This window comes from Periophthalmus magnuspinnatus, chromosome 9 (assembly GCF_009829125.3).
Source record: "Periophthalmus magnuspinnatus isolate fPerMag1 chromosome 9, fPerMag1.2.pri, whole genome shotgun sequence".
NCBI classification, from domain to species: domain Eukaryota; kingdom Metazoa; phylum Chordata; class Actinopteri; order Gobiiformes; family Gobiidae; genus Periophthalmus; species Periophthalmus magnuspinnatus.
The window spans coordinates 11,251,482-11,276,103 of NC_047134.1; the positions used below are offsets into that span (position 1 = coordinate 11,251,482).

General features: G+C 39.0%; 1 protein-coding gene across 2 annotated transcripts in view; it reads left to right on the plus strand.

Annotated features, from left to right (window-relative positions):
• adamts3 (ADAM metallopeptidase with thrombospondin type 1 motif, 3) overlaps positions 1–24,622 on the plus strand; it is a 104,007-nt gene that overhangs the window by 56,462 nt on the left and 22,923 nt on the right. Inside the window, exons 8-16 of one of the 2 annotated variants that reach the window (XM_055224284.1) lie at positions 2,546–2,651; positions 6,882–7,025; positions 8,525–8,657; positions 13,189–13,302; positions 13,397–13,542; positions 14,215–14,390; positions 15,878–16,011; positions 18,003–18,126; positions 24,403–24,483. In XM_055224284.1, the coding sequence (XP_055080259.1) occupies positions 2,546–2,651; positions 6,882–7,025; positions 8,525–8,657; positions 13,189–13,302; positions 13,397–13,542; positions 14,215–14,390; positions 15,878–16,011; positions 18,003–18,126; positions 24,403–24,483 (1,158 nt within the window). Of the gene's footprint in view, positions 1–2,545; positions 2,652–6,881; positions 7,026–8,524; positions 8,658–13,188; positions 13,303–13,396; positions 13,543–14,214; positions 14,391–15,877; positions 16,012–18,002; positions 18,127–23,801; positions 23,886–24,402; positions 24,484–24,622 lie in introns of both variants that reach the window. The other variant, XM_055224283.1, reaches the window with a different exon arrangement.

The following is a 24,622-nucleotide window of genomic DNA, read 5'->3' on the forward strand; positions in this document are numbered from 1 at the left end:
GGCATAAACAGCCGTATAAAAAGTCTTGTCATTCATATTGCTCAGATTTCATAACGTAGACACCCGTCCCTTTCCCCTGTAATGTTTAAGACAAATAAAACTATACTCGCTTTGCACAGAGGACTGATTACGTACTCACAAAGCAGCAGCTAGTGTTCCTGACACCATCAAGGACATTAGGAGCTGATTGGCTTCGTTGCATGCTGTAGAACTGGCAGTCTGCTGCAGAATATTTCCATCGCTGCCTGGAGAAAATGCCTCACAATTACTGGAGGCAGCTTTCTCTTGAACCGCTGCTGATAAGTGCAGTGCCGCGCCGTAAGCAAACTGTCATTAGGTCCCTCGGAAAGCCTGTGACATGATTTGAAATTGAGACATTTTCACAGGTGGGAATAACTCAATGGCCATATTTTATCCCATGGACAAGCGATATAAAGGGTGACTGAGGAGAGGTTTATGATAAAATTCACCTGTCATATGCAGCATGTCTTGTTCAATAGATAGTTGTTTACTTCGAGCGATAGTAAAGCACTTCCAATAGCATTCTGAGAAATCTATTTTGCAGCTGCAGGCGACGTGCGAGTACCAGTAATCAACAGTCCATTGAAATGAGTCAGTAGAGAGAGCTTACATGTGAGGATACGGATACAAGCTGTTCAATTGTGACAGTACCTGCGCGGAAAGTTTATGTTTAACTCACTGTATATCGAAAAAATATGACAACATTCAAGAAATACATTGAACTTTTAACATTTAGTTGTGCGATAATACATGTTCAGGCCTCACACATGATAAAAACGTTGCTTAGATGTTCCGACAGAGAGGATTAAACTCATAAACACCAGACGTAGTTGATCTCGTTGTGTTAGCTGATAAGGCTGCGTCATGTTGCGTTCATGTGCTCCTGATTTGCTCTGTTTAATCCAGCCTCAAGGGTAAAAATCCATATAATTCAAATAAAATAAATCACAAGAAGACATGCATTACTCTGCTAACTTATGGTAAATAAAAGCTAAACATAAGATTCAAGATGGAGTTGGTTTGACACTACACCTTTACATCTAAGTGTGAGATATTTAGTCGTTTGTTTATATGTTTAAGGCTAATTAGGTGCAGTTATTATAATGTTATTGACCCATTTAGAGCTATTCAACTGAACCTTCAAAGCGAGAACACACACTTCTTCAAAACTTTACGAAGATATGAGTCTAGTTAAAGGGCGTGGTTCACAGGTGGACACCAGACAGATATCAGGTATATTATTCTACATTTGCATTCTCTTTTCACATCCGCACTGGCACTATATCAACATCACAAGGACGGTTTATGCCTGACGGTCATTGAAAAACACAACAGGACTTTGGTAGAGATTGACTCTGCATCGCACATACACTCACTCGACGAGCAGACAACACCCAAGGGAGCGCAGCATCCTTGAGCACGTGCTTGTGTGATTCAGCCCTGACACATACACACACTGTTCTCACTTTCCTTTATTTAGATTGAGAAACACTTGAGTGGCATGTGGATTAGTCTCTGCTATATTTTCAACATATATCTGCTCTATTTATTGTTATTTTTGCATTTGTTTGTTTGGTATTAACTAGTTTGCGCTGTGATCGGTCATTCAAAGTGATGACTGAGGTTTGGTTTAGTTTAGTTAACGCATTAGCAGTAATTTAGCCAATAATATTTACTACAGATGTGTCTTAAAATGTAGATTTCTATTGTAATAACGGTGTAATGATGACAGCCAGATGAAATGGTTGTTTAAGTCTAATGTTTATAAGTTAGCTTTATTTCTACGTAAAGCCTTGAACAAGCGACACATGAGTTTGTTTAAATGAGTCTATTGTTTTGGGGTTTTTTTTGTAACACACGTCTGGACTTTTGTATTTTGTTAAAGGCATTTTATAAGCTCATTAAAGGGTTTCGGCGGTCTTTGTATGCAAGACACAATCATAAAATCAATCAATTATTCAATCAATCATGTAATCCTTGATAAATATGATCAGGTTCAGCGTATGTGAAATCACCTTTTGGATATTTCCTGGAAAATATCTTGGAATCAAAAGGAAAAACTGACTCTTGCCCCCCCCCCGTCTGGGAACATGACATCATCCACTGCTACTTGGACCTTTATCACTGTGTTGCTTTCACCATATCAATGTGCAATTACACGAGGCATATACTTTATATATATATTACCTGCATAATATACTGTAATTATACGTATGTGCTTTGTAAGGGGAGGTGGGGGGGGGTTCACTTCCTCCTAATCAACCTGCTGCGTGCGCTACATTTCCATTTCCTCCTTCACACCGTCCTGATCTATGACTCACTGACACTGTACTCCAAATATAAACCTGAACACATGATTACAAGACGCCGCAGCCATAGGAACATGTTTGGTTTTACAATGGTCACAGCATCCAACACATACAGATTTGAAATGTAAAGGTTTTGTCTTCTCATCTCCACTTTTCTCAGCGATTGTACAAATTGTCGTGCCCTTAGCGTTCTTCATTTGCTGTTGTTTTGACAGGTTACGCTCCAGTCACGGGGATGTGCCACCCAGTCCGGAGCTGCACACTCAACCATGAAGACGGATTCTCCTCCGCCTTTGTGGTGGCTCATGAAACTGGACATGTGTACGTGTTTACTACTTTTCACTACATTTCTCTTGTGATGTCTGTTTCTCCTGTACGATGTTGCCTTGAGTCAAAACAAAGTGTAATCTTACCTAACAATAAGCACATAGACGTACACCCAAGCATATCAGAAAGACAATAATTGCAATGATGAGCGTAATAACTCCTCACAGTAGTAATTCTTTGTTCATTTTCATTTTCATGTTCATTTTCACTATAACCAGCACCAATCACTTACTACGTTCATGCATCTGAAATCTGGGTCACATGGATCATCACAGTATAAGTATATTTTGTATATTTAACTTTAGGAAGAAAAATATATATAATGACATAGTTATAGGATTGCATACAATAATAGCTTGTCGTGTTATGTTATTCTTACCTGTATTACATAAGTTCATTGTTACAAACTAGTTTTTCCTCTACAAACCACTGGCCTTGAGTAATCACGCTGAAAGTATATTATCCAAGTGTTTTTGACTTACTGTATGTGACAAACTTTGCATGAAATTGACAAAAGAAGTTAAGTGGGATTTACAAAAGACTTTCATAAAAAACAAGGAAAAGGCTTTAAATCAGGGGTCAAAAGTGTGTGACTTTTTTAAATGCCACGTCTTGAGTTTTTTTTTTTTAATATTAGGCTGCACCACAGACGTGAAATAGGCTAATAGTCGGGGGTAGTGAGGTATTAAGTGAAATGCTTTTTACAGTGTAACCCTACAGTACAACAGCCTCCTACTACTGCAGAAATACTACATAATACTTCATTATTCAGACTACTAAAATAGAAATTACAATTGATTGGCTTCTACTGCTTTTAAAACTATCCCTGCGCTACAGATTTGTTCTCCATTTAAGTTTTAAAGTACGTGATTACAGTGAGGAAAACACATTTCCCTCAAAAATGTGCTATTAGGAGCTGAATTAAACACATACTATGTAATTTAATCTGCATTGTGTTTCAGTCTAACACTGACACACATCAAAAGGGAAACACAGTACAACAGCAAGCAGAATATAGACAGATTAAAGTTGATTAATGGGTCCAAATACTGTGCATTTTACATTAAATCTTGCTACAGGCTTTTTAAATAGACGTTTTGCTGGTGCAGTGGAGCCGTCAAAGATAAAAGCAAATTTGCAAAGCAAATTAAATAAAGACTTAATAATAATAAAGGGTTACTTAAGTCAGTTTTTTAAATAGCAAAAGTCAGAAAAATCTCTCTTATAAAGGCTTACTAACTGATTAATGATACACGGTGTCTATAAAGTCTTTTACACTTAAAAAATATGTACAAAGACAAAGACTGGCCTGGGAACGCCTTGGGGTCCCACTGGAGGAGCTGGAGGATGTGTCTGGGGTGAGGGATGTCAGAGAGTCCCTGCTTAGACTGCTGCCCCTGTGATAAGCAGAAGAAAATGGATGAATGGATAGATGTATTACAAAGACAATTGAAAAGACTTGTTCTATTGTACTCAGTGGTTTCCAAAGTTGTTTTTTTTTACCTCATTTAATCCACCTCTATATGGGCTCCATTAGTCGCATGAACCACATCAACACGGGACTGGATTTCGTGGCGTGTTTCGCTGTAGCCGAGCCCCATCAAAGGTTCAATCGCGTCTGTATCTTTTGCTTTAGTTCAAGAATGTCCCGTATGTTTGTTCGATTCACGATGTCATTAACATAACTCCACAGAAAGAAATCCAGAGGTGTGAAATCTGGTGAACAAAACCGGTCCATCGCTTCTAATCTGACGATCTGGAAACGTTTGATTGAGGAACTCACAAACGCAGACCCCACTGTGATTAAAAACTGTTATAACCACTGAGTACAATAGAACAAATTCATTTCATTTGTAATTAAATTTTAAAATTGTTACGAGACTTTATGGACACCCTGTATGTCATAAAACAGAAAAATGCCAAAAGACTCAAGTTCTATCATTTCTATTTTTTATTTTAAGGTCCTCTGCCTATTAAATTATTCACGATTCTGACAAAATTTGGGAGATGGTTTAGAGCGATGTCTTCTCTTGTCGACACGATCACAGAGCAGGAAGCAAGAGACGTACAATAGATGCCCAGCGCAGCACGGTGGTTGTTCTATTCAAAGCCTTGGAGGTGGTGAGGTTAGAGGGTAAAGGAAAATCAAGTTATATCTATCAACCGGTGTCAGGCTACAGCAGATTTTGAGGAAGTCCTATGAAAGTAATGTGGGGATTAAGAATAAAGCACATTCACAAACATCTCTATAAAAGCTTTGAAATGGTTGAGGCTTGTGAAGTTGGGAGATTAGCGCATCACACAGCTGGATTTATCTGGTGTTGCAAATATTATAGTGGTGGTGTGGTCCAGTGGAGCATAACAATCAAATATTAGTGTGTTTCAGCTGTTTATTGGAGAAATTTTGGAAACTTTTAATCATTTTGTTTTGGTTTGTTAATCACTGGTGACTATGGGAATAAATAACGGTTAAAATATCACGGGATAAGCATGAATATTTTGTTACCAAGGCTTTACAAAGACGTATTTGTAGTGAAATTGAACACAACAATTTTTACACGCATGAAATAGGCACAGATTTACGTTATAGTTGTGTTTGATGTTTTCTTTTAAGTCATTTCTACCTCCATTTATCCATTTTCTTCCGCTTATCCGGGAATGGGTCGCGGGGCAGCAGTCTAAGCAGGGATTCCCAGACTTCCCTCACACCAGACACGTCCTCCAGCTCCTCCACCGGGACCCCAAGGTGTTCCCAGGCCAGCCAAGAGACATAGTCCATCCAGCGTGTCCTCAGTCTTCCTTCTGGTCATTTCCACTTGAACATAATGATGGAAAAAACATGAAAAATGGTGTATATGATCACTGTGGTATCAGGTGTTTTGTCTGTTCTTTAAACTTCTTGTACACACGTCTTACTAATATAGACCACCTAAATATGTTCAGTTTTGCCGCCTCGAACAGCCTTTTGTACCACGCTCTTTCTGTCCTTTCATTCATGTTGAAACTTGAACATTTTTCACATTTTTCACCATCCTTTCTAACATGTTCACCTGCGTACAGAAGGAAACCATAGATACTTATTACATCTTATCTGTGCGCCAGGATTAATATTTCTACTCCAAAACATAACCTACATAACCTACACACATAACCTACACAACACTAACTTGGCACAGTGAATTCCTTTCTCACTGTCTATTTAATTTTTAAAGTAAGCAGCCAAAAATAAAATGGCATCTTTTGTGAGGCTCAGGACATGATGACAAATGATCCATGCTAATGAGAAAGACCCAAAGGAGCATATGCAGCGAGGCACAGTAAACAACGACACCATCTGCACTGTTCAGCCACATATATTTATGTTCACTTTTAATGATCCTGTCTTTTTCATGTTTCTTCTCTGTGCGACGTACTGGCCCGGGTGCAATGTTTGTTTCAAGAGCAACATGCATGTTAAAATAAGAAACACTGTATAATTTTTAAACTAAATAAATATGTTTGAAATGTTATAACTTTTAATTTGAGGCTGGTGCATTTCTATTATACGCACATGTTCAAATTAAAAATTAGATTTTAATAATAACTATGAAATGGGCTATTTCAGAAGTGTCTTGAAGGACAATATTAATATTCTTGTTGTGTGCGTTTCAATCTTTACTGATTTTAGTCAATCGGGAATTAATTTACTTTCATCTATAGAGGTGCAAAAAATTCAAAGAGCTGTTGGGGTAGGTGTGTCGTACGGCGTATCATGATTTAACACAAAGTGCTGAGATGAAAGTTCAGTGTGAGACACTTATAAGTCTGCTTTTTGCATAGCTTTAGAGATATGAAGAACCTTGGTGCAATGTTGAAATCAAACAACTGAGTGTCACCCTGTGGGACCTTATTAGCCCCGTGAATCTTATACTGCAATTCCAAATAATTTGCTTCTTAGCACTTCACAATAGTCACAATGCTAACATTTCAAACCTGATTTCAATACCAAGGAAAAGACTTGAAAGTAAAAATAATTTTGTACACATAATTTTGAATGAGTTTTCTGCTCTTATACTAATTCTACAACTATGTGTGAACGCCCCCGAACATGCAGGGCTCTGGGGTTTAAATATATTATCCAATATTTCCTGAACATCTCTACATCTTTGTACAAATCACATTGATTGCCCCATTCCTCCATTTTGAGGCTCTCACTCTTTTCTTTTTCTCTGTGTTTTCTGACAGGTTGGGCATGGAGCATGACGGTCAGGGGAATCGCTGTGGGGATGAGACAGCCATGGGCAGTGTGATGGCCCCTCTGGTGCAGGCGGCTTTCCACAGATATCACTGGTCCATGTGCAGCGGGCAGGAGCTCAGGCGATACATACAGTGAGTTCACATCTGTGCTACACTGTAATAGCACATCTCCATTCCCCCTGACCCCATTTTCATGGCACTGCAAGTCCCCAGGGTCGAAGGAACTGTATAATTTCCACATTGCTTTGAATTCATCCGATTCCAACACGAAATTCCCATAAAGGTTTGAACAATTCAAGTAACGCAGTTTTTGTATCATATTAAAGGTGTAAGTTTTCAGGTGGAGGGTCGTCCGCCGTACGGCATTAAACTGTGTCTCTATGGAAACAAGTGCCGCCCCCTCATCAATATTGCAAAATCTGTACAATTCGGACTGTATGCTGTCGATTGCATTGTCTGTTACATTTTTTCAGGGCCATAGAATCCAATTATCGTGGCATGCATAAGAAAAGACTTAAAAGCACACTATGCATGAGCCATGGAACGGTCCGTGGGTTTCAAATAGCCCCATGGGTCAATAGACGCACTACAGTGGATGGAAACAGCAGCCGATCAGCTTTATACTTTCACTCCATTGTAACATAATCAATCTTCTGTCAGAGAACAGGCTCATATTGACAGTGCATCAAAGGCGATGACAATAGCGCTGTGAAATCAATTGTCATCCAATGTAATGTTTTTAGAGCAGCTCGGGGCTATTGGAAGTTAGTCCATGCCACGGGAAAATCAATATCAAAATGTATAAAACTGTTACAGCAGTATTATGGGCCAGACTATAGGTGAGGACAGCTTTTCTGTTCTGTTGTTTACGTCTACAATAACGTAATGTCCCAACGCCAACATGAACTATAGTTTACTGCAGTTGAGATAGTTAACATGAGAGTACTGTAGTATTGTAGTATGACAACATAAGAAATAAAGCCTCTGTGGGGTGGAGATTAGTCTGAACATGAGGAGGCCCTCGTGTAATTGGTCAGAGTGAGGTCCCAGATCAAATAATAAAATACATGATGGAAATGACCCAAGGTTGGCTCATAAGTTCTGATTAGTTTTTCTACTTCATTATCAGATTGTGTTTCAGTAACTTTCTACCACAGACGAGCCCTGAATGTGTGCCATATCTAATGAAATAGGAAGTGAATGATGTATTCCAGCCTTGCAGCTAATTGGCCGATGTTCATGGTTCAGCCAACCTCAGGCTCGTGGTGTGGCTTCATTCTGCTGCTGCTGTAGGAAAATCAAAAGTAATAATGCAATAAATGAATGTAAACTCACAGAACATTTGTATAGGGCTTTTATCATAAAGACAGCAACATTATTAAATCAGAAGGGAAAAAGAATAAACACTTTTTTATGAATAGTACATCCATCCATCCATTTTCTTCCTCTTATCTGGGGCTGGGTGCATATTTTCAGCACATATATACCTTTAAAACCATAATTTACATGATACATAATTACTTGACTATTCGATTAACCAAACCAAAAGCTGACAAACTGACTACTAAAATAATTATTCACTGAAATCCTTTTGCATACATCGTATTTATCTGTTCTTTATCTGTTTGTAGAACGTATGACTGCCTGCTGGACGACCCGTTCAAACACGAATGGCCACAGCTTCCTGAACTCCCTGGAATCAATTACTCCATGGACGAGCAGTGTCGCTTTGACTTTGGGGTCGGCTACAAGATCTGCACATCTGTGAGTATGGCCTACACCGCTTGCTATTGAGAAACTGCCCAATCAGCTTGTCATGTTCAAAGAAATAAAACCTACGCTGAGAGAAATTCAATGCACGTTTCTGACCACACTCTGTTGAAATCGCACGTCAGATGTATGGGGAATTTATGGGTAATAGTGCTTTTGTTATGTCTTACAAACATCACTTTCATTAAGGCCATTACGCTATTGAGGTTCACTTTAAAAGACCGTTGTAGTTGTTGTTACTTGCTGGAAGCACGCCTGAAAAGCCCAGGGGTAGAATGAGAATAGACTCCGATGATTGACAGGGCTGCTTTGTGTCTTTCCTATAAAGGTCATTTGGTTTATTTGTTGCCAGTGTACAGCCATCTCTGATGTTTTCTTGTTTTGGTTTCACCCATGAGATAGAGGTCTTTTCTGCAGTTCTGTCCTCTGCATAGGTGGAATAACATCATTTGTGTTTGTGTGTAATATTAAGAGTGCATCATGGTTATTCCGCTTTTTACCACGGATTCATGCGTCCAAGAATTGATACTTTTTCCGCTTACGTTAAAACAGGGGAAATATTTTAAATCCCATGAAGCAAAATTTCATTTTTCTGACATATTTACTTCAGCGACTTTGCAGTGGACTATTGTTAAAGCTAAATTTAACCTAAGGAGCAGTGTGCAGCCTCACCAAAGCACCCAGGGACCCAGCTCCAGATCGTCGTTTTTTTCAGGCGGATTGGATGAGACACGGGGAGAAGTTCTACCCAGAAATACCTTTCTTTCACCTGACCTGAGATTATCCTGCTGACATTGTTCAGTACAGCTTGAAGCAAATGTGCATGGGGTGACGTGTTAAATTTACTCCAAATTCTATAATTAGCTTTAATGACTCCAAATATCTATTGTTGTCGGCTCTGATTGGGGTCACCTTTCTTGAGAAATATGAATAGTGTTGACTTTTGTGCATAAAATATTAAGTTTTGCCTTTTTTTTTGGCTTAATAAATCAAAATGTAACCTTGTCCACGTACATTAAAACATGGAGATTATATAGATGAGCTGATTATTCCTTTTGCAGTCTATTTTTAAATACTGCGTACCCAGACTTGAGGCAACTTTGTGAGAATATGTCAGCCTGAAAAGTGTTACTTTGCCGATAGTTTATGGATCATCGCCTTTTGCAGTCATTAGACCTTTTTTTTGTTCAAAGCAGATACTTATTTGGTATTATCTGGCAAAATTAAAACCTTTTATGCTAAGTAATCATATTGAGTAATGTATTTTCCAGACAATAAGTCATTTTTTTTATAGTTTGGCTGGGGGTGCGACTTACACTCAATTTATATGTGAAAGATGTGTTTTTTTAAATTAATTATTATGCATTTTTCGGCTGATGCGACCTATACTCCAGTGCAACTTATACACCAGTGCGACTTATTCTCGATTTACATGTGAAATATATGTTTTTTTCTTGATTATTATGCACTTTTTGGCTGATGTGACTTATACTCTGGAAAAATACTGTAATACACAAAATGCACATATATTTTGAGACATAACACAGGTCTGTTGTGTGTATTTTTTCACTGATAGCGATTCAGCTTTGCACGATATACCCTCTTTTCAACTTGTTAGTGCAAGAGCTCAGAGCGGTGGGAAATGCTGTATCTCAACATTAATCTATTTAAATGAGCCAAGTGGAATAGCTGGCAATCACAGCGCTCATTTGAGATTTGCCAGAGCTGACAGATTAACCAAACTGCAAGATGAAAATTGATTCCATCTTCTGGGTATATGCTGTACATTACTGTCCTCCCTCATTCACTCAGTTTGAAGACAGACACACGTTCTTAGAAGTGCTTTGACTATGCTCAGATTAATAAGGAGAATAATAAAGACAATGTTCCTCTGCAGTTGCTGAGCCAGACGCAGTGACCTGTTTTTTATTAATGCGTTAAATTACAAGTTCAAAATGTGGCAATTTGCATGTAGCAATTATTGTTCTTTGAAACGCTGCATTTACAATTGAGGTATTTACTTTTCTTAATTGTTGTTTGGGAACTTGACGTGTTTGGGATACAAAACACATAAGCAATACTCCGCTCAGAATGTTTCCAGCTTATTATCTTTCGGCAAATATTTTCTTTGGTGCGAAAAGCGAAACAATGGCGGACGTTTTTCTCAAGTTGTCAAAAGGTTTACTATCTTGACAATGCGAAAATAAACAGGGGTGGGCCTGGTTGGTAGTGCGATGAGAGACTGCTCGGGATACCAGGTGTTGTGGGGCAGCAGTGGTGCTAGTCCATACTGTCAGTGTGTCCTTTGGCAAGACACTTCAACCCAATATGAATTATATGAATCGAGAGTAATAGGTCAGTGTACCAAAGTGTAACAAAAGAAGCTTACCACCACAAAGTAGACAGATAAACAGGACAATGCACAAAACTGTAATCCAACTTTTTGTCGTAACGTCGGGCAGGAGGGACCAAAAAGACAGAGCTCGGGGAAGTTTTAACGGCGTTTTATTTACAAAAAGTGCAAAAATGACGTTAGATCAAACGGTGAGTTGGGAGCGGAGGGTGTGCCGTGGTCCAAGAGTAGAGCATGAGAAGCAGAGTCTGAGATGGGACGGACTGTACCGGTAGAGCTGAGCGGGTCCAGGGAGCGGGATCTGGTGAGGAGCAAAATATCCAGTTTAGCAAAGTCGAAAAGCGAAAAAAACATGAACGGAGCTAAGCAGTACCACAGAGATACACGGACGATCTGGCGCTGGGTGTCAGGTCCTGGCTCCTCTTGTCCTCCCGAGGTGCAGCTTGATTACCAATTAGTTGTAGGTGTGCATGGGCGGAGCCAAAATATCTGCCCAACTCCAGGCTCAGACACAGGAGGGAGGGGGGAAGATGCAAAAAAGGGCAGGACCGATGATCATGATTATTAAGAGCACGAGGAACAGCACCACATCAAGAATGAATCAAAATAGAACCAGGTCTATAAGGTGTTTTCTAGCAGTGCAGCTCTACGTCAAACTGGCGTCTTGATTTACTAACGCTAAGGTAAATAACACATGCACATCAGTGGATATGGAAGGCGTCGGGGATCACGAAACACTATGGAGACCAGCGGTGGCTTACAAGGACGTGTGGACAATATACGAAGGCAACATCTTCTTATCTCCCTCTGACTAAGGAATGTGTGACCCCCACTTTGAGAAGGTCATAAAACACTCACCTTGTTCGCACACACAGACAAACGCTGTCCTTTTCTGAGACTCCACTGCTTCATCGTTCACTTTACCCATTCTTTGTGTTTCAAACTCTTGTTCCTCTTTGACACTCACACCAGAAACGAACATTCGAAACATCTACACCTCGAGCTCAGCTAAACCACTTCTAAACCCATTTAAGCAATCATTTCTCATTCTTATCTGGTGTTAAAAAGTTTGGCGGCTGAAACAAGAGTATATATGTTTTAACAGACACTGGTAAAGAATGATGATTTGAATGATTGTAAATCTAAAACTAGGTGTGTTTTACATGGTCAAACGTTAAAGGGAAAGTGGAGATTCATTCTTGTGCCACTGCCAACCTTTAATGGTGAATAAAGTAGAGATAATAGCATCATTTTATTATATTGAAACAACTCTGACCACAAACTCAATCCTTGGCAGCTTCTGGATCATATTTTTATTGCAGGCAAATTAAACTGTTACAAATGACAAATAGACAAATAAAGATTGGAATGTATTATTAGGGCAGAGAGGTTGGTCTAAAGATGTCGGCCAAGCAGACTGAGCGAGCAATAAAGAGGCCGTTGCATCTGCTGTGAAACACTTAGGTCTGTCCAGTGGAGTGGACTGAATGGAAATATACCACACCACAGAATATTTTCAGAGAACAACAGTTTTGTTTTGTTTTTCTTTAAAGGAGAACCACACACCAACACTGCTCTTACTTCCTTTTTCTTTCTTTTGGACTTTATACTGTACGGCATTTTGAGCAGCGGTGGTTGTTTTTAAGTGCTTTATGAATAAATTTGACTTAACTTTGACTCTTTCTACCTATGATATTATGTATTATGTACACGTACAGTAGGTTTCAGCAGCTACACAGAGCCATTTTGCACAGCTGAAAAGTAAAATCCCTTGATTGCTGCATTCGCAGTCTGGCGGCGCCGTCCTTTGTTGTGATTGCGTTTATGGTGAAGCATCATGAAAGGGCAGGTAGAAATCACCTCTGCATTTGAAGGATTTATGAAGACCTGAAAGATATCACATTTTTATTTGAATAGCATTATTGCTATAACGATGGACAACCACTGCCATGTAATAATCCTTCATATCAGGAAGAAAACCCAAGAACAGCAGCCAAAAGCATGTGTTCTTTAAAACAGGAGTTATGACACGTTAGAATGTGATACTGAATCAGTTCATTTTTGTGTAGTTTGGTATTCATATTCAGACTTATTCCAGGGATATTACCTGTCTATTTGAAGTGTACACATCTCTCTATTAAACCATATCTTGTATGTATTTCCCTGTTGCAGTTCCGTACCTTTGATCCCTGCAAACAGCTTTGGTGCAGTCACCCGGACAACCCGTACTTCTGCAAAACCAAGAAGGGCCCACCGCTGGACGGGACTGAATGTGCTACTGGAAAAGTCAGTGAAATGCTCCTTTTCTTTGCCACATTGTTTTCCTGTCTTTTCTGAGCGATGTGCTCACTGTCTCTCCTCCATATTTCCTTCTCATCAGTGGTGTTACAAAGGTCACTGCATGTGGAAGAACCCTAATCAGGTCAAACAAGACGGAGCCTGGGCCTCATGGAGCAAATATGGTTCGTGCTCACGATCATGTGGAACTGGGGTTCGGTTCAGGACACGGCAGTGCAATAACCCCGCGTAAGTGACACGCACACTAGTCTGCATAATATATGAGCGCTTGTATAATACTGTGTGATGCGTCATTACATTGGAAATTAGAATGCAAGAGAGCTATTGTTTCTATTCTTTTTCAGCTTGTTCAAAATTGTCTCTGATAATGAAAAAAAAAACAACATGATGATAATTATTTTTGACAAGAAACTCATGGTAATCATTTAATGGTACAGTTCACATTTTCAAGAAAGTTCAGACGGGATAATGAAAGAAACTACAAAATGCATGCGAGAATTATTTATGCCTCTGCCTCCAATTATAAACATTGTCTTTATTATACTCTTTGGTCACATTGACAAAAACCAAATCATGGCTGTCAATATTACTGCCATTTCCAAACATAAACATAAATTTAACATATATTTTTAATCATTAGCCTCATTTAAGCCTAAACTCTGCTCTAAACCCTGTGCTTTTACTGAGAGATGTCTGGGTTTAGAGCTCTCAGTTAAAAAGACCCAAACAGATCATTGACCATTACGAAAGACTGAATTTTGTTCTCAATGCTTTTGTTCTCTGAGGTCTTCCAGTGTGTATATTTTAATTGCAAACTACCTGGTTGTTTACTCATTGTTTTCTTGGCCGTTGCAGAAGTTGCTTGGTCACCACATCCCATATGTTGTTTTTCTTTTTCAGGCCCTCGAATGGTGGCCAAGACTGCCAAGGACTCAACTATGAATTCCAGCTCTGCCACACGGAGGACTGCCCCAAGCACTTTGAGGATTTCCGTGCGCAGCAGTGCCAGTTGCGCAACCCCCATTTTGAATTTCAAAACGCCAAACACCACTGGCTTCCGTATGAACATCCAGACGGTGAGCTCCAGCATTGTCAATAGATTGTTATGTCGCGTTGCATAACTCGAGCATATATCTTGGAGAAAATACTGAAAAGCAAAGTTATCTCTATCCATTTAGAAGAAAAATACAAATATCAGGCTCGATCAGAAAAATGAACTCTTTTTCATGAGCAACAAAGGTCATGAGATGATCAGTGACTCCTCGCCTCTGCGTTTGTTTGCCTTTATAATAATTCTTCTTAAAAACAAATCTATTACATTATGACCTAATGTGAGGTGCAGGCTTTTTAGCTTTATTCTCTTCTCACCATACGCTACTCTTGCCCATCCTCTGTGCATAACCTTTCAGAAAAGACTTTGTTTAAACTCCTTATGTTTGTTGTAGTGAAACGAGATCACAGGTTATGCAAAAAAAACATGTCCGAAAGGTAAAAGCATTTCTAAACCGGTGGCAATTTTTAAACTCTTGTGTTTGCTTTTTATCTGCAATGATGATCAAAATGATAAAAGCAAAACTAATACAGCCAGCTTACTTCAGTGTAGTCTCCACGCACAGGATAAATGGAGCATGGACTGTACATAACCTTCAATAAGTGAATATGAGAGCAGCTACTTGTCTGTCAGTGTCTACGCAGTAAGATCTGACCACCAGCACTATCATCAAGGAATAAGGTTTACTGGGAATAAACAGTAGAAGATGAGCTGGTGTAGTTTTAATTACTTGAAAACATACACTGCCTGGCCAAAATAAAAAAGCCGCTGTTACAACCCAGCTCGTGTGGGGAAAAAAGAAAACCAAGATGGAAAAATGGTCAAATAAGAGGTAATTTACAGGAATGTAAGGGTGAACTAAACAAAAGGGAACTACACATATATAAACAAAGGTTCCTTGCAAGGGATTAAACCAAAAAACAAAGGTAAAGTAACTAAACACAAATTTTACAGTAACAAAATCTTACGCACAGACAAACACAGTCAGTACTGACAATCAAACTATCTCCTAAAACAAAAGCCACTACCCCTGTAGTGACTGAACTAAAGAGACCACACACACAAAGGCAGACTGGCCACTCCAGGCCAGCAGCCCCGAGCAGGTGTCCCCAATCTTCTTAAATGGGGAGGGAGGCGACTGGAGGTGGGCGAGGCTTGAAGACGGTCCTCCAATCACAGCCCAGGGATCCGGCAGCCATGTTTAAGGGGGAAAAAGAAGACTTGGGACACACGATAAACAAAATCCCAACACATCCCAAACAGTCTCAATGGGGTTAAGGTCTGGACTCTGTGGTGCACAATCCTTGTGTGAAAATGATGTCTCATGCTCCCTGAACCACTCACAATTTGAGCCCGATGAATCCTGGCATTGTCATCTTGGAATATGCCCGTGCCATCAGGGAAGAAAAAAATCTATTGATGGAATAACCTGGTCATTCAGTATATTCAGGTTTTTTAGCCAAACAGTGTGTCTTTCTCTGATATAACCTCACAATCTTTCTCTTCCCTTAGCCAATAAGAGGTGCCACCTGTACTGCCAGTCAAAGGAGACGGGGGATGTGGCGTACATGAAGCAGCTGGTGCATGATGGGACTCGTTGTTCATATAAAGACGCCTACAGTATCTGTGTGCGAGGGGAGTGTGTGGTAAGGACAATTATGTGTCTTTGTTATCTAAAATTTCTAAAGACGTATTACATAAAAAGTATAGGTCATTTTATCTTTGTTACTATTACTGTAATGGGTGTCATTTACAACTTCACAGAATATGATTTCAGATGGAGAGTACGATGTCTGGGCACAGTTCACTGTTTTCTGAAGAAATGTGCAAAGTAAAAATCCACAGATGCAGAACCTCATCGTTTTCTGTTAGCAATTGGCTCCACAGACTTAAACTTAATTAAGATTATGGCTTGAAGTTCTTACAGCTGACAACAGTGTGACTGAAAATGCCATTACTATTTGAAGCTATTTGGTATTTGTAAGAAAATGATTTAACTTTAGTTTATTTACACTACCAGAGAATGCACTCAAGCTTGTGCCAGTTTTTGTTTCATGTAGATTGGGCCAGTAATTACAGTAAAAGGCAAATTCTACAATAGATTTTTATTTATTTTTTTTAACTACAGTGGTATTCTATGTTTTAAGGCTGTAAAGCCTGTAAAAAACCTGTAAAACCTGGCTGTAAGGGTCAAGGGAATTCTTTTTACATAATTTAAATATTCTTTTGCAACATGGCATGCAAGGATTCAAGTTTATAGAGTCTGCATCACGCAAAACAGACTTTTTGACCTTTGCGTTTCAATATGGAGCTGATTCAGGTGTGTCGTTGTTGTAAGTACAGTGGTCCCTCATTTATCATGGGGGCTACGTTCTAAAAATAACCCGCAATAGGTGAAATCCGCAAAGTATCAGCTTTATTTTTTACAGTTATTCTATATGTTTTGCAGCTGTAAAACCCCCTCACTACACACTTTATACACTTTTCTCACACGGGCATTAACATTTTCTCACATTTCTCTTTTGTTTAATGAATTAATAGTGACTCACGTGTATTTCACAGTTCCTCTGACCGTGCTTTGTCCTGGCGTCCTCCACTGTAGTGTCGATCGAACATTTGTGTAAATTTGGCTGAACGCTTTCTGTAACACAGTGGTGTCAAACTCATTTTCACAAAGGGCCACGTCAACAAAATGGTCACTCTTAAAGGGCCAGATGTAACTAACTGTAAGATAAATGTCCCTAACTGTAACCAAATTTAATGTAAAATAAATGCAACTACTTTTGAGTCGTGTTAATTAACCGTTTCTATATTTATTATTTATTCAAGTTACAAATATTGCATATGGATCCGCATCAATATGAAAAAATGGCTGTTTAACTGTTTATCTAATGATAAACTAACATTTTAAAACAGTCATACCTTTTAATTTACTTTGTCGTGGGCCACATAAAATGATGTGGCGGGCTGCATTTGGCCCACGGGCCATGAGTACATGAGACATATGTGCTGTAGAGAGAGACACGGCACGGAGGAGACTGATGGACAATGGTCTACAGTCCCTTAGCCAATTCATACAGTGTAAGAAAAACATGTAAAATTGCACTAAAAAAATCCGCAAAACAGCAAGACCACGAAAGGTGAACCACGTAATAGCGAGAGACCACTGTACAGACACCGTAGAATGCGACAGTGTCAATCTATATTATGTGTAACTTGTATCTCTCACATAACTTTGACTTTTTATGCCCTGACCTTATATCTGGGGTTTGATATATATTACATATTTACATATTGCAGCACACTGAATGTTATCACCTCTATCATGAGTATGCAAATATGGCTTCACATTTTGAACTCTTGAGCCCATCTGCACCGGGAGATCAGCAGCCTTCAATGCATAATTTACATTTTCAGCATTCACTGACTAAACCGCAGGCATAAACACGTAGGGCGTCTCTGAGGTGAACTTTTACCAAGAACTTTCTATTATATTAAAATGAATTCATGCTGAAATATACCACTAGGCATCCCAAATAATATCCACAAATGCATTTTTCCCAGCAATAAACATCAATAAATATACAGTGTGTTGTTATGTAAATTATAAATGTCATGTATTTTGTCTTGTTTCCAGAAAGTTGGTTGTGACAGAGAGATTGGTTCCAACAAATTAGAAGACAAATGTGGTGTGTGTGGTGGGGACAACTCTCACTGTCGCACAGTTAAAGGGACCTTCACCAGAACGCCAAAGAAAGCAGGTAAGACAGGGTCCTAGTGTGTACGCATTTGTATTTTTTAAGCTTAATCATTCAATCATACACGTTGTTGTATAAAATGTGCAAACGATGTGTCTCTAAACTGTTTATTTACAGATGTTATATTTTATTAATGTTGTAAAACCTCTCTTTAATGATGATGTTCCTAAATGCCACTGGTATATTTTTCCATCCTTGAAGAAATCATTTAATCACAGACAAGACTGCACTGATTGCATTCCTAATTGTCCATTTCTAATTGATCTTTTACATTTAAGGGTTGATTACTCTTTACCTAACTTTATATCTTCCCATTTTACACGATTTCCAACAAATTTCAGCCAATTCACACGCTGGCTAGGCCCTCGCCGGCTGATGCTGAATGAGCTTGTCCAACTTCTTTTTATTCCCTCATATTATGAAAAATATAATTGTTTTAACCTTGGCTAAAAAGTGAAGTCTTTTCGGGTTATAAAATGCTTTTACAAATGGACCTGGAAGTCAAAGTCCTTCATCTTTTCAGTGATGTTCTTTGAAGGTGTGGAGGACAGTACACCTTTTACAAGTCTGTTTTTAAGTTTTAAGTTGTGTTCACGTGACATTATAACATTCAAGAACAAGTCGAATTTGATGTTTAACTGTCAGAATGCAGATTTGTTTACTTGGTTTATAGCAAAAGATGAAATTAAATCTGCCAACTGGGCAAATCTTTATAGGAGTAAAGATGTTTCGCTGCTCATCCAAGCCGCTTCATCATTTCTGATCAGAATGCTGGTGGCCGCTGCCTTATATCTGTCTGAAGTGTAGTGAAGAGTACAGTGAGAGTTACTCTGGAGAAACTAAACAGCCACTTCATAAGAGAATGTATCAACACCGGTGTGAGAGCAGCTCAGGACCCCAGTCTGCAGTACATCTCCATCTCAAAGACGCAAACCACTCCTTTGAAGATAGTGAAGTTAAGATCTGAGCCGGAGAAAATAAATGGTTTTAGAGAGGAGTTAAAGAAGATATTTTTGTTAGGAAAAACAATCCTTCCTTCAACAGGAATAGTGGACTGAGACATAATCTCTCACTGATCTACAACTCCATCCTCAAAGCCAAAACAAAGAGAACAATAGCAGGGACGTTAAGGGTTGAACAGGGTCGTTTAAGCTGAAACTCCTCCCTTCAGACAGATATAAGGCAGTGTCCAGCAGCAATCTGACCAGAACTGAAGAAGCGGCTTGGATGAGCAGCAAAACATCTTCACTCCTAGAACAATTTGTCCAGTTGACAGATTTAAACTTCGTCTTTTGCTCTGGACCAGACCTGGACGACTGAGGGATTACACAGTTTACTTGGTTTATGGTTAATGCTGGGCCCACATGGAACAAAAACTGGCACAAAGTTCATTGTCTTCTATGACGGCATAAATAAATAAAAGTGAAGTGAAAAATGAAAAGGCATACCCCAAAAGACTTGCAGCTGTAATTGCAGCAAAAGGCGGTTCCACAAAGTATTGCTAAGTTCTTTCTACTTCACACTTATGCACCATTTTGTATTATTTATTCACATCAAATGCAAATTAAAAAATATTTAAATTTGTGGTTATGACTTGCCAAATTTGAAAAAGTTCCAGGGGGATGAATACTTTTGCAAGCCACTGTAGAAAATGCTTCAAAGGTCGTCACCTGGACCTGTGGGTTCAGCATTTGTGGATCATTGGATATTTCTTCCTAAATAAACCTCCCATAGAGCTACACAAGCATCAGCCCTTTATCTGAACATGAATACAACCTATTTCCTGTTTGGTTTTTCCCACATATATACAAAAAAGTATTATAATAGCACCCCTAGAGCCATTTGGAACATAATAATCCATTGGACGTGTCAAAATAAAACCATAATGACCCAAACCGAGCTGTTAGAATCTGTCATTCTGAACTTACTGTGTGACCTCACTGTTTCCACAAGTCAATACACTTTAACCCTACAAACACATAGCTTGTCTATAGTCCATTACACATAAGAACCTTTCCTCAGACACTCTAGACCACATGTGTCAAACTCCCGCCACGTTGTTTTATGTGGCCCGCGAGAAGGTAAATTAAAAGGCATAACTATCATTTAAGTCCATGCTGCGTTACTGTGTGCATTAACCATAAACTACTGAGATTTTCCCAACAAGTGGAAATGAGAAATATTTGCAAACAATGATCCCAAAATGTTCAGGAAGAGGAAATGGTCGGCGTGGGGCGCAGTTTCAAGAAAGGTGAAGGTGAAGACAAAAAAAAAACTGTATATTTTTGTGTTTCGAGGTGGGGTCGGTTGTAAAAGACACCAAACATGGAGCTAAGTATTCAAAAGTTAGTCAGTTTATCAGGAGATATGCAGTTACAGAAATATGTAATATTTGCAACTTGAATAAGTAATAAATACAGAAACAGTTATTTAACAAGTTTAAAAGTAGTTACATTTATTTTACGTGACATTTGGTTGCATTTAGTGACATTTATACTACTGCACAGTCACATTTCGACCTTGATGGCGGCCATTTTGCTGATGTGGCCCTCAGTGAAAATGCGTTTGATGCCCCTGCTCTAGACCTATATCAAATAAAAACGTGAATCATGCAATCGTGGGAGAAGTCTAGATAGAATAGGTTTCACTTTAAAATATTGAAACTAATCATTCGTTAAAGATTGCATTATGGCATAACCAGGCTTTGTACTGTAAGTTTCCCAAAGTCTGGCACATAAACAGGAACCTGGACTCTTGAAATGTGATGCATCAGTTATTTGAACAAGGCGGTATATAAGTCTGCACCTCTGAGTCCACGAAACAATGTGCACTATTCCCTCGCAGACTTATTCGCTGAACGTAGAGTTAAATAAGATCACATTAGGGTCTGTTTTCATACGCTTTATAGAGCTTATTATAGTTTTAACAGTTGCACAGAGCTACACCAACATTGTTTCCTAATGCACTGATTCAGGAGTGTTGTAATTAATGTAGTAGCTGTGCATTGGGCCACAACACACCCCTCCAGTCACTTCTCATTTGTTTCCAGCTGCATTTGCGTTGAGAGGCAATAACTGAGCATGCAGTGGAGTCTGTCGGTGCTGTCTCTCCAAAATGCATCAGATTAAGAGCCCATTAATCAGTAATAATTAAACCACACACTAATTTATGAATTAATTTGAGACCATGTTCTTCCGGATGTGTTTTAATTAAAATGGCTATCTTAAGGTTGGTACTTTCAGTTCAATAACCTGCATTCATCTGACAAATTAAAAAAGTTAAATTGAGTAAGAATTTTTGGACATTGATTTGTATATTCATGGGTATAGCACAAAAACAATACTCACCTATGAACTGTCTTTATATATATTTTATTTTCAATTCATAATATGTTTAAATGTAAAAGCCCGGAGGTGACGCTGAGGGAGACGGTGAATAGATTCTGATTTATTTTACATTTTAAGTGGTTGATCGTGAGTCATAATTCATACTAACTTTGTTTTTCCTGCTTATTTAAATGCTACATAATGAGGACTATACTAACAAAAACTTTTAATGAATAGTTAGAGATGAACACAAGTGTTTTTTTTAATCCGGACCTTCTGGCCTTGTTTTGTTTAAACCAGCAGCTTCCAGCCATTACATGGATTATGATTCATATCTATTTAACTGCAAAACACCCTGTAGTTTCCATTCATGTCATAAAATGTCAAACTAAATTCCATTCTCTTCTAAAAAAACAAGCTTAATAGTCGATGTGTCATCTCTTTAACATCTACAATCATTCTCTTTCCCCCATTCATCTTTTTTAACAGGGAAACAGTTAAGCAAGCGAGCCCAAAAAGAGCCCTCAGTACTGGAGAATACTATATGCAAGTATCCAGTGTTCCTGATGTACTAGAGTTAGTTTTCTGTGGGCAGCTGACGGCTTGTAGTGCGGTTGAATGCCTAACCCCGTAGAAGCCTTTACAGTAGACACATGAGTGATTCCAGCCGCTGTTTTCTTGCTCAATGTTACTAATTAAGTGTCTATTTAGGTCGGACGCCACGCTCCATTACTCTGTCAAGTGTCCGAAGTTTTCCAACAAACTATCTAAGGTCACTGATCCTGATGCTTTGTGATGGAAAACCCTTTTGATGTAAACTGAACTGTGTATGAGATGGGATTTAAAGGTTGTGAGCAAAGAAAGGTGGATAAAAGTAGTGAAATCAAAGAAGACCTCTGCCAAGGCACTAGCTCTAACAATCTCCCGTCCATTAGAAAACCAACATTTCCAGTTCCAGATTTGGTTTCATCTCAATTTAGTTCTTGTTTGGCTAAAGTTTAGTTCTTTATGTGTGCAGGTGTCATCATTGTTTGTCATGGGTTAGACCTGGCTTTCCTGTGATCCCGTTTTTATTATTGCATTTGCTCAGTACGTGTTGGTAGAGAAATAACTGGTTTTCCTTGCCAAAGTCTGATTTCTGCTTTGAGACGAGACATATTATGCAAACTTTTATCCTTTCTGACAGTGATTTATTCATGTTTGACCAATTATCTCCTTTAATCGAGGCGCTAGTTCATCCAAAAGTCCAGTTTTTCCCTGTCCGCCGTACATTCTCACTGATTTTTTTTCGTAAATGGTTAAAAAACGCAGGATTCAGTGGCACCGCTTAATGTAACCCTGTAGAAGCAGACATGAAGAAGCAGTGGAGTCAGTGGAGCTTTCCTGCGATGTGTTTTATGTCATTTAAATCGATATTACGATCCGAGACGTCTGAAATATAACATAATGATCTGCAGGTGTCATAGATTACATAAACCGCAGACAAAAGCACAATATTTCTTCTGCCTTTTCACTCCTATTTGTTGTGAGTCACCCTCTGCATGTAAATCAATGCACTGATTGCGTGAAGTCCCAGGGCAAGCAGAGCAAATGTCATTAGCGAGATGAAAAATATCTGTATTGGAAAAGCCGCCGTTTTAGCTGTAGTTGGTCTCAAAGGGAATAACCAGAAAATACAAAATAATGAGAAGTCTGCCGATAAAGTTGAAGACAATAATATAGATTTTTTAACCTTATGTACGTCGTTTATATAATCCATAGCAACATCAAGCGTTTTTTGCAGTTTGTTAATGAATACGTTGTTGCGTTTAGTACCAGTGCTGCAGCAGAGGTCTTTCAAAGTTGTTCTAATTTGAGTTTATTTCTCTTTGTTTGAATGTTTTTCCTTGCTCACAGCCTTTGCGCACTACTTAAGCTGTCAAGAGGACACACCTTTCCTCAAAACAAGACAACTCTGGCCCAAATCGCCCGCTGTCATAAGTTGTTTTTTTATCCAAAATAGAGATTGTCCTTTGTGCCATTGTTCTGCCCCCTGTTGCTGCCTTCTATAACCTGACAGCATCACAGAGGCAGGCATAATGAGTGACTATTCACATATGCTCCAGGAGGGGATGAGCTGTTGGGTCTGCCTGTCAAATGTAAAGCCAGTCATTATCTCTCTCCTATACCGAATCTTAATTAGAAAGATTTTTTTCTTGTTTGCCATGCCACCCAGAGACAATTACTCTTGTTCCTATGACACCAATTAAACGTGCACTCGTCTTGTTATAGGTGATGTTTTGTTTTTTTTTTGTGACAAGTTCTGAAGCCGAGTTTTTCCACGCAAACTAATGAATGTATTTCATTTTCAAGGGAAGATCAGAGGAGCCTTTTTCTTGCCTAAAGGAGCTCGTAATGTGTTTTTAAATGAAACAGAAGATTCTAGAAACTTGCTCGGTGAGTCCTGTTGGGTTTGCAAGCGGCGGACATCCCAGATTGATGCAGAACTTTGCGACCATGTAGTTAACTTTTTCCCCATTCTGCGTTGAAACATTGCTAACGGCTGTTTTCATTCATTTCTAGATATTGTATAAAAAGACAAAAAGTCGAAAATTTGAAGATACAGTTCATGTGTTTTTTGAAGTTGTTAAAAATAGCTTGGGGTTAGCTTGATATCTGGATGTGAATGAAAAAAAAAAAAAAGGCTTTGCAGCATGTTTCAATATAACCACGTCCTGGAGGCTTGTAGACAGAGCGAGACGACCACTTACACGTAATGTTTTTCTTCCTGGAACTTTTTAGAGCAAAGTAAAGAGAATCTGTGAGATGTCCACCTCTGCAAACACTGAAGTATCGACATGCTTAACCTGCTTCTGTCTTATCTCCCCTAACCCTCCCCCTCCTCCTCCTCATCCTCCTCCGCCACCTGCACCTCCTCCCACTGCTCCTGCTGCTGCTGCAAACTTGGCAAAAGGTGTGGTTAAGATGTTTGACATTCCCCCGGGAGCTAGACATGTGACCCTCCAAGAGCACGAGTCCTCTCCTCAGATTCTGGGTAAGTGTGGCCACGTAAAAATAGATTTGTACTCTTTTTCAACACTTCCTGCCAAAGTGGGTTCCAGATCATGCTAATTTATGATGTATCTCACATATATGGTAGACTGAGGAAATGTGTTATCAGGACACAGAGCTTA